Source organism: Poecilia latipinna, unplaced genomic scaffold, assembly GCF_001443285.1.
Source record: "Poecilia latipinna isolate Pla-1442-1.1 unplaced genomic scaffold, P_latipinna-1.0 Scaffold1344, whole genome shotgun sequence".
NCBI lineage: Eukaryota > Metazoa > Chordata > Actinopteri > Cyprinodontiformes > Poeciliidae > Poecilia > Poecilia latipinna.
In genome coordinates, this window is record NW_015113960.1 from 107,246 (window position 1) to 120,131 (window position 12,886).

Consider the following 12,886-nt stretch of genomic DNA (forward strand, 5'->3'; position numbering starts at 1 on the left):
AGAGGCTGGGAAGCCGCATTGTGTTCGGACGATATCGTGAGATCAAGCAACAATCAGGGGTGCATGCGTCTCTCCCGCAGGAGCAGGGTGCTGCTGCCTGTGCTGAGTCATGGGGGCCAGCAGCAGCAGCAGCCTCTTCCTCTGCTCTCCTCTTCCTCTCGTCAACACAATGCAGCCTTATTGATCTGAAATTCCCTGATGTATCCGCTTCTGGCAGAGCACACTCCCTGTTTTACTGCGCCACTTGCGTTTCATGCGGTTTCCGCTGAGACTAATGACAAAGCCGAGTTTTTTTTTTTGAAGTATTATTTTAGTGAAATTTAGGCTTCTGATTTGTATTTTTATTCGTAAAACTGACCAAATTCCATTTTTTAAAACGAACTATTAAAAAAAAAAGTGTTACTCATCAAAGTAGTCGCTTTAAGTGGATTCCAACTCAAAGGTGCGTAAATTAGCAGAACAAGTTGGGGGATAAAAAATAAAAAAGATTACTACCTGCACGTTGCCCATATTGTGCGCACGGATCCCTGCTGTGAAGCGGCTGGGGGAAGCTGGCTGCTTTGCGTCCTGGTGTGTTGCTGCTGTGTGCCGTGATGTGTGGCGTGAGCAGCAGTCGGGATGGGCAGGACCGGACCGGACCAGGCCGGGCTGGGCTGGGCCAGGCCAGATAGGGGCGGAGGCTGCCGAGTCGCAACTCGGCAATGTCCGCTGGCTCAAGGATGGCGTCACCTCTATGGAGGTATATTAAAGTCACAATACTCAATATTCAAATTATGCTCCCGACGTAGAGGAGGAGAAAATTCGCGGGGAACTTTTTGTAGTTCTTGGACATTAATGTTTCATTAAATTGGAATATCAACGAGGCACCTGGAGCAATAAAGGGAATTTATGGAGCTTCAGACAGTCAAGTCAATGAGCAAACTGCGCTTTATTACCAACTAATCTGAGCTTTGAAATTGAAATTTGAATACATCCTACTTATTGCCCGGTGTGTTGTGATACTGATGTTTTGAGCTCCTTTAAATCAGTGTTTCTCAATCCCCCACTGCCCTGCATGTTTTAGGAGTTTCCCTTCTGCCACACACCTGGATTGAATCCGTGGGCAATTAACAGACTAATGCAGAAGTCTCATCCAATCCTTTGGATCAGCCGTTCTGGAATAGAGGCACATCTAAGACATGCAGAGCATGTTAAATAAAAGCTCACCTGTTTTGAGTTCTTTTGAACCATGATGAATGGAACATGGACCAACATGTGTTGTGATGCACTGATGATTGTGATTATGGTACTTAACAAAATGCATTTAGTTTCTCGATTTGTGACTGTGTGTTGTTTTTATGACATTTTATTATTATTTTTGTTCTCATGATGTAAAGCACCTTGAACTTGTTGATAAATGTGCCATTCAAATAAAGTGATGTTTTGTTTTTGTTTGTTTTTTAAAAATGTTTTTAGCTGTAAGTTCAACCAAAATCAGATGGGGATTTATGGAAACTGGACATACGATCTGAGGATACATTCTGTCATTAGATAACTTAACTGATTAAAAAAAAGTTTCATTTTCCTTTATCTTAATTTCTTAATTGAAGAGGTAATTACACAAGCTACTTTTGAGTCTCTTTACTTAAAAAAAATCTTACTGAAGTACCAGTACCTTCACATAATTTTGTATTTTCTCTGTTTATGTCATTTCCACAAACTAAATCAGAACAGTACCAGCAGTCAAATACTTTTTCACTTTTACTGGAGTAATTTTCTGAATGACATTTCCTCTCTATCCACCTCTGCTTTTGCGGTCTTTTTTTAACCATTAAAACAGCACGGTGAGAACCATACCACTAGAGGGAGCCATTTTTGTAGCACTCTGATCTAATTGTGGGTCTCCACAAGGTGAGGAAGGGCTTTTTCTTGGAAGCTGTCCATAGTGACTGACGTTACCTTGTCCTTCACTCTGTCAGGAGCTCTGTGCGTTCAGGTGCAGCAGAGTAGTGTCGTCTTTTTCAGGTCTGGTTTTATGCTGTAGCTCCTGTCCTGGATACAGTCCATGCCTTGGGAATCTTCTTCAAACACTTCAGTTGTCTTTTCCTTCAGCTATGTTTCCACGCGTTTTTATTCCCCATTATGCTTTGTATACAGCATTCTCTGTGACGTACGGTAAGTCACTTACCCTTCTTGTACAAAGAAACAGTGACTGTGACAAATGTGAAGTCAGCAGTTTTCACCATAATTGCACAGGGCAGAACACGGTGGACATGTCATGTCTCTATTAAAAATCCTTTTAAAAACCAACACTGTCACAAAGTTCTGATGTTTGGGTTTCGGTTTTCTGCTGTGCTATTATTCTGGTAATTTTCTGGACGTTTACTTGTGTTCACTTTCTAAGTCGTTCTTGTGTTTTTTTCTTTTTTTTTTTTTTTTGGCTTTTATTAGCGGTTGGCAACCAACTTAGGGTGCACTGCCACCTATCGGACTGGAGGACGTCAATGATAATCTTATTTTGCTATTGTCTCTCTGGGTTTTATTTCTCTTAAAATTGTGATTTTAAGAGAAATAAAACTAAATCCTTATTTTGCTCCCTTGTGTTAATTAATCAGTTGCATTCAGCCTCAGCTGTTCCTCTTTAGCTTTTAATTAGCTCAGATTCTTTGTCCAGCTCTGCCCTGCCCTGTATGCTGCGTTCCAGTTGCACTCGGAAATGGGAAATTCCGCCTTCCGAGTCAGAAAAATCAACTGGAACGCTAACCAGCAGCAACTCTTATTACTCCCAGTTACGACGTACAAGGTGGACTTAACGTTTCAATATGGCCGCCTCTCACGTCAACGGTAGTAAAATATTCTGCTGATTTTTCTGTTACTCTGTCCTGCTGCTTGAAATGTAGGCCTATCACGTTTTGCACCTAAAAATAAATTAGCTTTTCTTTTTTAAACCGAATTACTTAAATAAGTTCTTTTTAAAGAAACGCCACTTTTACTTCATAGCCAACGTGTTTAAAAAGAACCTCATAAATCAATGTGCTAACTGAATTTATCTTTGGTAAAGCGCCCCATCATTTTTACAGTAGAGTTCTGTCCCTTTAACAAAATGATGAAATTCAGACTTTTAACTTACAAAATTATAAAAATTTGTATTCAATGGACTCGCAGTTTTGGCAAGAGGAACTTGCAAGTAAACAATATGCAATAAACCTGTTACGCCATATGGTGGCAGTGTTGTAATGACAATTCCAATTTAGTAGATTCAGTGGAATTTATATAAAATTATTTTACTTGAAGAAGCAGCTTGAACATGGACAAGCACAGAAATTGTACTTTTGTACTGAGATATACATTTCTAACTCTGGCGAGCTACACATCGTAATTTTGAGTTTGTGACGGAGAAAGTCACATCCAAACGATGGCTAACTACAGATGTTTTACTATTGCAGTCCTGAAAAGAACTGAAAGTCGCTGCAAGTTGGCTTTTCTAGAAATCTTTAATTTGAAATCGATAACATTATTTACTTTATTTACATGCAACACAATAAGAATACATTGTACAAATAACCGCATGTGGATGGCACAACCATTTTCAAGCTGCTGGAGCAACAATATACTGCATAAACAAGCATTAAATAACGTGTAGTGGGCAAACGATGGCATTCCGTTACAAAATAAAAGGCCTCTGATTATGAAGCCGTTCATGTTACACATCAAAGTGCATGATTAAATACAGCTAAAATGTAAATAAGTGTGCTTGGAAGTATCCTTTTAAGTATTTTATAAGATATGATTATTTTATGCTTCCAGGGAACTTACGGGGTCATATTCTCGCTGTCATGCACACACAACCGTCCTGAAGCTGAGCTGAGTGCTGTGTTTGACACAATGGCACGAGTTGTCAGTGGTGGGTGGCTGATCGCAGGACGGACAGGCTGACTGTTGTTTATGTTGGAGACGATGCCAAAATGATTAATTACTCTCTCTGTCAGAGAGAAAAATATTCATGTGAAGGGATCTTAGCGACTGAATATGTGTGCATTTTTGAAGAGAGGTGCATCCAGGCAGATTAAATGGGCTAAGGAGGGGATGAAATGTATTATTCACAACATCCACGATAAGCAGATTCAGATTTGGTCCTTTTGTTTTTCACTGCATGTGTAGAAAAAAAAAAAAAAAAACTACAGCCAATGAGAGAGCATCTCTTTATATAAAAATAAGACACCCCAGCCAGGAGAGTAAACACCAAATAAATACCAACCTCAGCACTGCTCAACTGTAAATGGCATGTCATATGAAATGCGGACTCTGACACAGCAATGCACGCCATTTCAAAAAGCATCGTGTTCTTTGCAAGTGGACAAATACCGGACGCAACAACATCGAAACTCCCACTGTCATATTTGAGAACAAGTTCACCAGTAGACATTTAGTTATTTGATGCTGGATAGTTTTACCACATGCAATGGTTTTTGTAAAAGACAAAAAACAAACAAACAAAAAACATTAAAAATAATACACAGAGCTTTGCAAAAGTAATCATTCCCCTTGAGCATTTTCATATTTTGTCATAAACTTTAATGTGTCTAATTATCTGGATTCTACATGACAGACCAACAGAAAGTAAGACATGTTTTTAAAGTGGAAGGGAAATAAATGGTTGAAATGCTGACAGTTTTATATCTATTATATACATTTTGCTACATATTCAGCCTATTTGTATCTAGTGCTTGTCTAGATACAAATAGGCTGATTTCTGAACAGAAGTTGACAGTTTTTCATTGAGGTTTATTAGAATAAACCTTGGTTTCAGACGGTTTCACCAAATCAAATTTAAGATTTAAGACCATTTTGACTGGAATTTAAGACCTGAACTCCACAGAAATGTATCAACTCTGTCCAGCCAACAGCCAATAAACTTGCACTTATCCATGACAAATGCAAATAAGCTAGGAATAAGCTAGCAAGAGTTATGTTAGCAGCTAGTTAGCGGTATAGCCTCAACTGTTAGCCTCAACTGTCTTGAGTCACAGAAGGCAATGAAAATGTCTGAGTGTGACTCAAACTTTTGCCTGACAGAAAAGTCTTGAGAGGGTAAAAAAGCAGTGATTAATATATTTAAGACCAACTTACTTTTTAAATGAATTTAAGGCTTTAATTTAAGACTTTTTAAGGATGCACAGACACACTGATAAAGGAGGGTTAATACAAATGCGTCCATTTGTGGTTGTAGCATGAAAAATGGTGAGAAAGTTTTAAGGGACATGACTACTTTTGCAAGGCGCTGTAAATGGAGAACCGTTGCCAAAAGACAAAGCTTTCCTCATTTAGCTGTGCTGCAAACCTTTGTTATTCCCACAACTGGTTGAGCCAACAGATCATCTTCATGACATTAATTATGCATTCAGCCCAAAGACAAGCTGCTTTCCTCCTGCGTCTCAGCGCTTGTGAGCCTATACTCTCCGTTCTTCGGAAGTTTATCTTTTTTGTTCCTCGTGCGTCTTCAACATTCAGAGAACTTGCCGGTGGATTCGTCTGCTGGGCTGGCCAGTGCAGGCGTGAATCATTTACAAAATCTTCAAGATGCATTTAAAGGTGATAAAACGGTACAAACTCTCACAGATGTGCAAGCAGGTGTGCAGAGAAAACAAATGACCTCTTAAAAGTGACACTGTTGCATTCAGAGCTGCTTTATGGAAAGGGCTCCCAAAACCCTCTTTGCTAGGACAACATGAAGGGGGAAAAAGAAAAACCTTTTTACCAAATACACTGGCATATTTTTAGCATCCCTTTGTTCTGCGAGCTCTCAGTCAGCGAGTACAAAAAGATCAAGTCGTACCAGCAGTCATCACGCCCTCTCCCCCGACTCCTTCTCTGGGAAGTCCCAGGGGCAAACGTCAACCATTTTTGCGGCACTTAGAACTGCGGGTTTGTAGCTACTGCGCAAAGACTTCTCCTTCTTCTTTTCGGGGGATTTTTTAGTCTGAGCCAGGCCGCCGTGCGCGTTCAAGTGCTCGGTGTCACGGGAGAAAACCTCGGCGTCTCTGGTCGAGCTCCTCCTCCGCTCCATCGGCCCCCCGCCCTCCGACGACTGGCTGACCCGTCTCCTCTCCGACGGCGGCTTGCTGGACGAGCTCCGCCTCTCCCTGCTCTTCTCCCTCGCTCGGTCCTTGTCGGATTTGTGGTTTGACGAGGAGGAGCCCTTCCGTTTCTTCTTGTGTGTGGTGGGACTGTTACAGGTCTTCTCCTGCTTGGGGGAAGGCGGCCCTCCGTAATCCCATGGGGAAATTTCTACCATGAGAGACGGGGGCTGAAGGAGGCTCCCTGTGGACTTGGAGTGGTCCGAATGGAGCCCTTTGGGTTTCCCATCAGTGGGGGTGACACTTTTCTTCCTCATGATCCTGTCCGGAGAGATAGAGTCAGAATCTCCTCCCACCATGGGCTGCTCGTCGAACTCCCAGGGGCTCACATCCGGCTTGAGAGGAAGAGGCGATTTGGGCGGCCGGGACTTCCTCACCTCCCTTCCATCCTCTCTTTCTCCTCCTTTATCCTTGGAGCGCCGTCTGTTGGACGGAGACTGCCCGGGTTTCTGCCTCACCTGAGACCGGCTGACTTTAGCTGTTCCCGAGCTGCTGCTGCTGCCTCTCCGGCCCGCGGCGGGTTCTACCGGAGCGATGGACACATGCTTCTGGGTCTTTGCCTCAGAAGGAGTCTGGGCCTCATCCAGCTCCCAGGGACAAACCTCAGACACGTCGTACAGGCTCCTTCCTGTCTCAGAGCAAATGGACGGCTGGCTGCCACTCACCTGAAAAACAAACATTCAAAGATGAGGAAACAATGAGATTGGTTTCTTAAACGACTGAGCTTATAGATAGAGTTCGATTTGGGGATTGGTGTATTGATGTTTTTGATAATTTGACAAAATATAATGTTTATTACCTGTTTCGTAACTGGTGACTATTTTTATTATGTAACACACTTTAAAATGTCTTGTTGCTGAAATGTGCTAAAGAAATAAAATGGCTTGACATAAGTGCCTCTGAAGTAATACTTACCATTCAAAGCACTTTATAGAGCCACATATATCCAATCATACGCCAAATAAATAAAATAAAATAAATCCTTCAAAGATGTCAAACTAATTTTTATTCTGGACCACATCAAGATCATGAATGTCCTCAAGGGGGCGGTTGTGGAAGAATGTATTGATAAAGGTAGCCGTTAAAAATACCTAATTATTTACTTGTTAATACTTTCTCTGCACTCGATGAGTATCTCTTCAAATTAAATATTTTAATTCTTTTCACATTGTAATGTTGCAGTATACAAAGAAAAAATGATTCGACTTGAATATTAAGATAATATTCAAACACACAACTGTTGTCTTGAAGAGATAATGAATTAGAGCTAAATTAATTTAGCCACATATTTACAGTCTTTTGACAGCCAAACAAAGCAGAAAGACAAAAAGAAAAGAGGTTCAAATAAAATGTGCTGAGCTTTGTGAAAAAACGTTCAACATGCATCAGCTACCTGCACATATGCACAGATTTACCTGTTGTTTCATGATTCCCATCTTCATGGGAGTCTTTGAGTACTCCACCGATTGGCTGATGATCATTTTGGGGAAATGTTCAGGCGTCTCATCCACTTCTGACAGAGTCCTCTCCTCTGGCCCCTTCTGGCCCTTCTTACTGGCGTCTTCCACACTCTGCGTCTTGCTGGAAAGTCCTGGCATCTTCTCCTTGGCGCTCGTGATGACGCTCAGGGACTTCTGCATGATGGAGGTCCGCAGGTGGATGGGTTTCTTCTCGTGAGTGAGGTTGTGGGCGCTAGCCGACTTCCAGAAGAGCGGGACGGACTCGGTGGACTCGGCCGGCTCCAGCCTCGGCAGAGTGCTGGCCGGTTCCAGCTGCTTCTTGGTGTGTCTGCGGCCGATGAGGGAACCCAGGAGAGAGCCGTCTCCGCCGCTTCCAATGGGAGTCATTTTGTCTCCTGGAACCGAGCCGGTTTGGCTCGTTGTTTCTGCATCCTGCTCACAGACATGGTCAAAGCTGAGCGACTTCGTCAGACCGGTCAGTTTGTTCTTCAGGGAATCGTCTTGAAGTTTTCCTGAAGGAAAGTAGTTTAGAAAGTCACATTCTTTGATGTGAAATTAAGCAGGCTATACTTTTTGAACCTATCGTTCTTCAAAGATGGTTATACTCACCGTCTGTCATTATTTTCCTTTGTTGCAGACAAAAAACCCCACATCCCTCAACATTGTAAGGATTTGTGTAATATGTGTGCAAAACAGAAAGCATAAACTATGTGATATTCAGATTTTTATGCTATCATTTAGGGTTTACCAGTATCCAGTTTCATAGGTTAGCTCAATGTGTGCAGAATATACTAAATCAGTTTTTGAACATTTAACCAATCTTATCAGAAATGATAGAGATTAGTTAAAATGTTTGGTTTTAAGCCAAACGGGTGACTTTTAAGCATAGTCCATGCAAGAATATTTCAGAAGCTTTCACTTTAGCCTCCGTTATTTAAGCCAAGTGTTGATTAAATTACGTTGAAGAAACTGAAGGTAGTCCTACTTTCCGTTTTGTGTAATTAACCAACATAAGTTAAGTTTGCAGCAGAGGCTTCAAACTTCGAGGCTTGCTTCTTCCTGAACCTGATCAATTTCCTGACATCTGAAGGTGACAGTGTAGGTAAGATGATGGTTGAAACTATGAGACAATGACTAATGTTCTAAAAACGCACATAACTCGGATGAAAACTGGCTTAGTAATGGATAAAATCATTGAATGTTGAAGTCACTAAGAATTGTTTATTTATTAATATGACATCATGCTGATGACGACTGTGTGTAAATTGACTACCAGAACTGGTACTGGAATTTTAAGATTTGGGAAGTTTCCAGAAAAGGTGCTTTATTTCCAGAAGATTACTGAACATAACTCAAAGAAATTAAAGAGCAATAATTTATTTTTTAAATCTTCTTTCCTGACAGATATAAAGCTAAAATCAAGTTTAAAAACATGACATTATTGAACACCAGATTGTGTTTCCTCCTCCATCCTGCTGCTAACCTACATCCAGATTTGTATCTGTGAACTTACCCTGATGGCTGGCCTCCAGCTGGTTTCTCCTCAGGGTGCCCCGGTTGCTGCCATGTTCGCTGCCGTCGTCTCGGCTGCACTGGCGGTGTAAGTGCATGGTCTCCGGGATCTCTGTTATCCGCTTCATCAGGGTGCGACCCAGGCCTTTCTTTGAGTTTCGCTTCTTTTGAAGGTGGGGGTTGTTGGCGAGCATCTTCTTCCTTTTGTGGACCTCCAGCTGGGCGTACAGCTTCTTCAGCTCTTCCTGTATGAAAATTATGTTAATGCCCTGTTACATTGATGCACCTACGCAATTAGATACAAGTTTAAAAGGAATACTTCAAAATGACATCTGAGTGTGAAATTGAGTGCTTAACCTGTTGGTCTCAGGTTGTCATTCACAATGACAGGAGTGTCAAACTCCAGTCCTCAAGGGCCGCTGTCCTGCAGTGTTTAGATGTGCCACAGGTAAAAAACAGTGGAATGAAATGGCTTGATTACCTCCTCCCTGTGTAGATCGGTTCTCCTGAGCCTTGCTAATGACCTAATTATTCTTTTCAGGTGTGGTGCAGCAGAGGCACATCTAAAAGTTGCAGGACAGAGGCCCTTGAGGACTGGAGTTTGACACCCCTGTCACTAGAGGACCCAAATTTGGGTCCTCTAGTGACAGACAGGTTAAAGAAAATCATGTTTCATTTCTGGTCAGGATTTTAAAAGCTGCGTCACCCGTATGTCCTCTGGGTCCAAGCTGTGCTCGCTCCAGGCGGACGTGATGCTGCTGTTCAGATAAGAGCCAGATCTTCCCATGTCCAGCTCCTCTTCATAGGCCTCAGTGGCAATATCGTCTCGGGCCTGAGTGCCTTTGGTCAGGAACTAGACCAGATGGAAACAAAGTGTTAAGACTGAGTACACAGTGGAATAACTGTGTACCGCCCCCAACTTTCCCCATTAGTTTAGGATAATATGCAGACTGAGCAGATGCATATTTTGCTCAAGGATCCCTTCGTTCATTACACTGCAGTTAGAAGCACGGATGAAGCAATGAAAAAGTCCAGCTGAAATCACTGTTAACTTTAAAAGACTTCTTGTCATTTGTTAGCAATGGATACCACTGGAGAAGAATGTAGAACCACCTTTGCAAAGTAATTGGGCCTCCTGTGTAAGGAAACCGAAGATCATTACCTCTGAAAGCATAAATTTATACATTGTCAATAACCAGAGACTCAGTTATTCACTTCAGGAATTTCACAACTACCCAGCAAGCTAGAGGAGAGCTCTACAGCTCCAATCCTGTAGACCTTATCTGTGAAGATGATTCTCATCCAAGGCTGTGCATCCTCCAGTAGCTCTGGCAAAAAGCACGCATGAACACAGATAGATTGAAAATGTCCTCAAGGAGGAACTTCTTCCAACAGCCCAGACACAATCTGGTGAGGATCTCTGTATTTCAAGTGTTATTGAGCATCGCGTAATGCAGCCAAAGAGGAGATAAAGTGGCTCAAAGATTAAAACCCCAGTGAGATCCGCTCACAAAGCAGGTGGCTGAACAACTCAGAGCACCGATAAGATGAGAATGAGTCACTATCAGTCAGGATCTGACCCAGGAGGTGAGACGCTGCAGACTGAGCTGCAGAAAGAAAAGCGAACAATGAAATGCTGAACCATCAAGTATATTTAATGCATCTCTCTGTTGTGATTCGTGTATTTGTGGACAAAAGTCCTGAAAACTTGAAATGATTTGATGTTCTTTGGTAAACCTTTGAAACATGGAGATAAGCCAGAAAAACATTTTGTACTTCAAAAACCTTCAGCCATGAAAGGCAAGAGTTTGTCATTAACGTATAGGAGGAACCCAGATGTAAGAATCATAGAAAGCTTTGTTTTCATAAACTAAGTGCCAAAAAACAAGAATGGTGAAACAAAGGCATTGAAGAACCAAAACTAATACAATACCAGGCAAGACATGAAGCACAAAGCGAATTTAGACGGCAAGACAGCAGGACAACAGGAGCAACAATAGGTTTGACAGAGGAAGGATCTGGCAAGGGAATGGCTCAATAGAGAGGCTTAAATGCCAGGAAGGGCCGATTACTGAAATGCTAAACAGGAGAGAGGCTGCTAACAGACTGCAGCTGTAGGGAAAAGCAGCGAGACAGAGAGAAATAAAGAGACTGGCAGGGAAATTACTCTAAATACGCAGGTATCAGTGACGGTGATCAGAATACTAAACACAAGGACACCCTGAAAGCATCACGACCGAAAATTAAAGTGATTGACTAAAGTTCACAGAATCTTGATCAGTAGTGACTGGTCATTAGGGACAGCACTGAACACGTGAAATCAAAAATAAAACCTAGATTTCATTTACTAATACAATCTGGTATGTAGATACTTTCTGGTCTTTTCTTCTGTTTTGATAGATTAGAAGTGGAGAAGGACTGGGTCCAGTCCCAGTGGGTTCATGAAAATACGCTGCATGCAGGAGTTACTTCATTGATCCGAATGGCGAGAGGTTACTGCTAGGTGAGCGTGCCTTCATATGACTCCACAACAACACACTTTAAGGTTCACTTTTCGTTTCAAATCAGAATCTACAAGCTCAAAGATGAAGGGAAATTCATGTCCCAAATGGAAAAATCACAGATTTAAAAGACAAATTCATTAAATAGAAGCTAACTCTAAGCTGAATCCTCCCGTGGTCTTAAGAGACGGGGTCATTCACACCCCATGTTTTTTACTGTCTGTACTGTCTGGCAGGGTCACACTGGCAGAAGGTTTTTGTTTGTGTGTGTGTGTGTGTGTGGTTTCGGGAACTGACGATCTAATGTCCTTTACCATTAAGTGATGTTTTACTACTTACAATGTTAATAGGGTTGCTTTCTTGGGGCAGGCGAACTGCAGTATGTTCTTTTCTGCACAGATATATAAAATCTGATCTCATAATGCAAATGGAGGAGCATCAGAAAAGATGTCAGTGTTTGATCAGTTTTATCTTCTATTTAATGCTTTCCTGATCTCTAAGTTATGTGTCTGTGGGGTTGGAGGAACATTGCACTCTTAACTTTACCTCCTTCCTGTTCATTTTCTTATTCTGATACACCCAAAAACATTAACATATGTTTTAATTTGTGTTATAGCTTTATATAAATCTAGCTTTAATGATTGTAGAATAAAACTACTTATTTTTTTTTTCCATAGATTTTTGCATCCTTGACCAGGGCTGTTATTGCTAATCCTCAGCAAATTACTTTTCTCCCCCTGAGAGAATATGAACAGCAGGGTGTGAAAAATGCACACTGATGTTGGTATTTGTTTATTTAATATTTGAACAGATTTTTTTTCAGTCGATAAATACAACACAACTATGTGTTTTCTCCCGTTTTAACTGCTTGAGGTCAAATGCAACCGCAGAGACGACGCAAGGTTTTCGAGCAACAGCAGAAAGAATGAGTATGTATTTCAATTTGACTTTCTACGTTTGACTCGTTGCAAAAACTAGTGAAACTAAGAATGTAGAAAAGACAAAAAGCAAGATTAAACAAATTGTATTGGTAATAAACAAATGAATTTAAAATAGGGTTAATTTTCAGTAGGACTAACTTTCTAGGAAATTAGAAAAACTAAAGCAACTGAGAAATAATTGGACCAAAAAACAAAAATAAAAATGTTAAAATAATAAAGGTTAAAATGCTTTATATAATGTATTTATTAATAATAAAATATGAAACGATTCTTAACGTAAAGGATTGATAAGAGAGAGAGATGCTGCTTTCTGATTAAAAACCCCACTCTGTACCGTTTGTTCAGATGTTTCTTTT

General features: G+C 41.1%; 2 protein-coding genes across 3 annotated transcripts in view; both read right to left on the reverse strand.

The window, feature by feature from the left end:
- LOC106961871 (annexin A13-like) overlaps positions 1-807 on the reverse strand; it is a 9,072-nt gene extending 8,265 nt beyond the window's left edge. Inside the window, exon 1 of one of the 2 annotated variants that reach the window (XM_015055949.1) lies at positions 496-807. In XM_015055949.1, coding sequence (XP_014911435.1) covers positions 496-510 — 15 coding nt within the window. In that variant the 5' untranslated portion in view covers positions 511-807. The remainder of the gene's footprint in view (positions 1-495) is intronic. The other variant, XM_015055947.1, reaches the window with a different exon arrangement.
- A 2,647-nt stretch (positions 808-3,454) lies between these two features.
- The window catches only part of LOC106961867 (probable G-protein coupled receptor 158), a 47,829-nt gene continuing 38,397 nt past the window's right edge, over positions 3,455-12,886 (reverse strand). Inside the window, exons 9-12 of the mRNA XM_015055935.1 lie at positions 9,795-9,941; positions 9,090-9,333; positions 7,532-8,088; positions 3,455-6,781 (exon numbers count right to left, since the gene is read on the reverse strand). Of these exons, the coding sequence (XP_014911421.1) occupies positions 5,825-6,781; positions 7,532-8,088; positions 9,090-9,333; positions 9,795-9,941 (1,905 nt within the window). The 3' untranslated portion in view covers positions 3,455-5,824. The remainder of the gene's footprint in view (positions 6,782-7,531; positions 8,089-9,089; positions 9,334-9,794; positions 9,942-12,886) is intronic.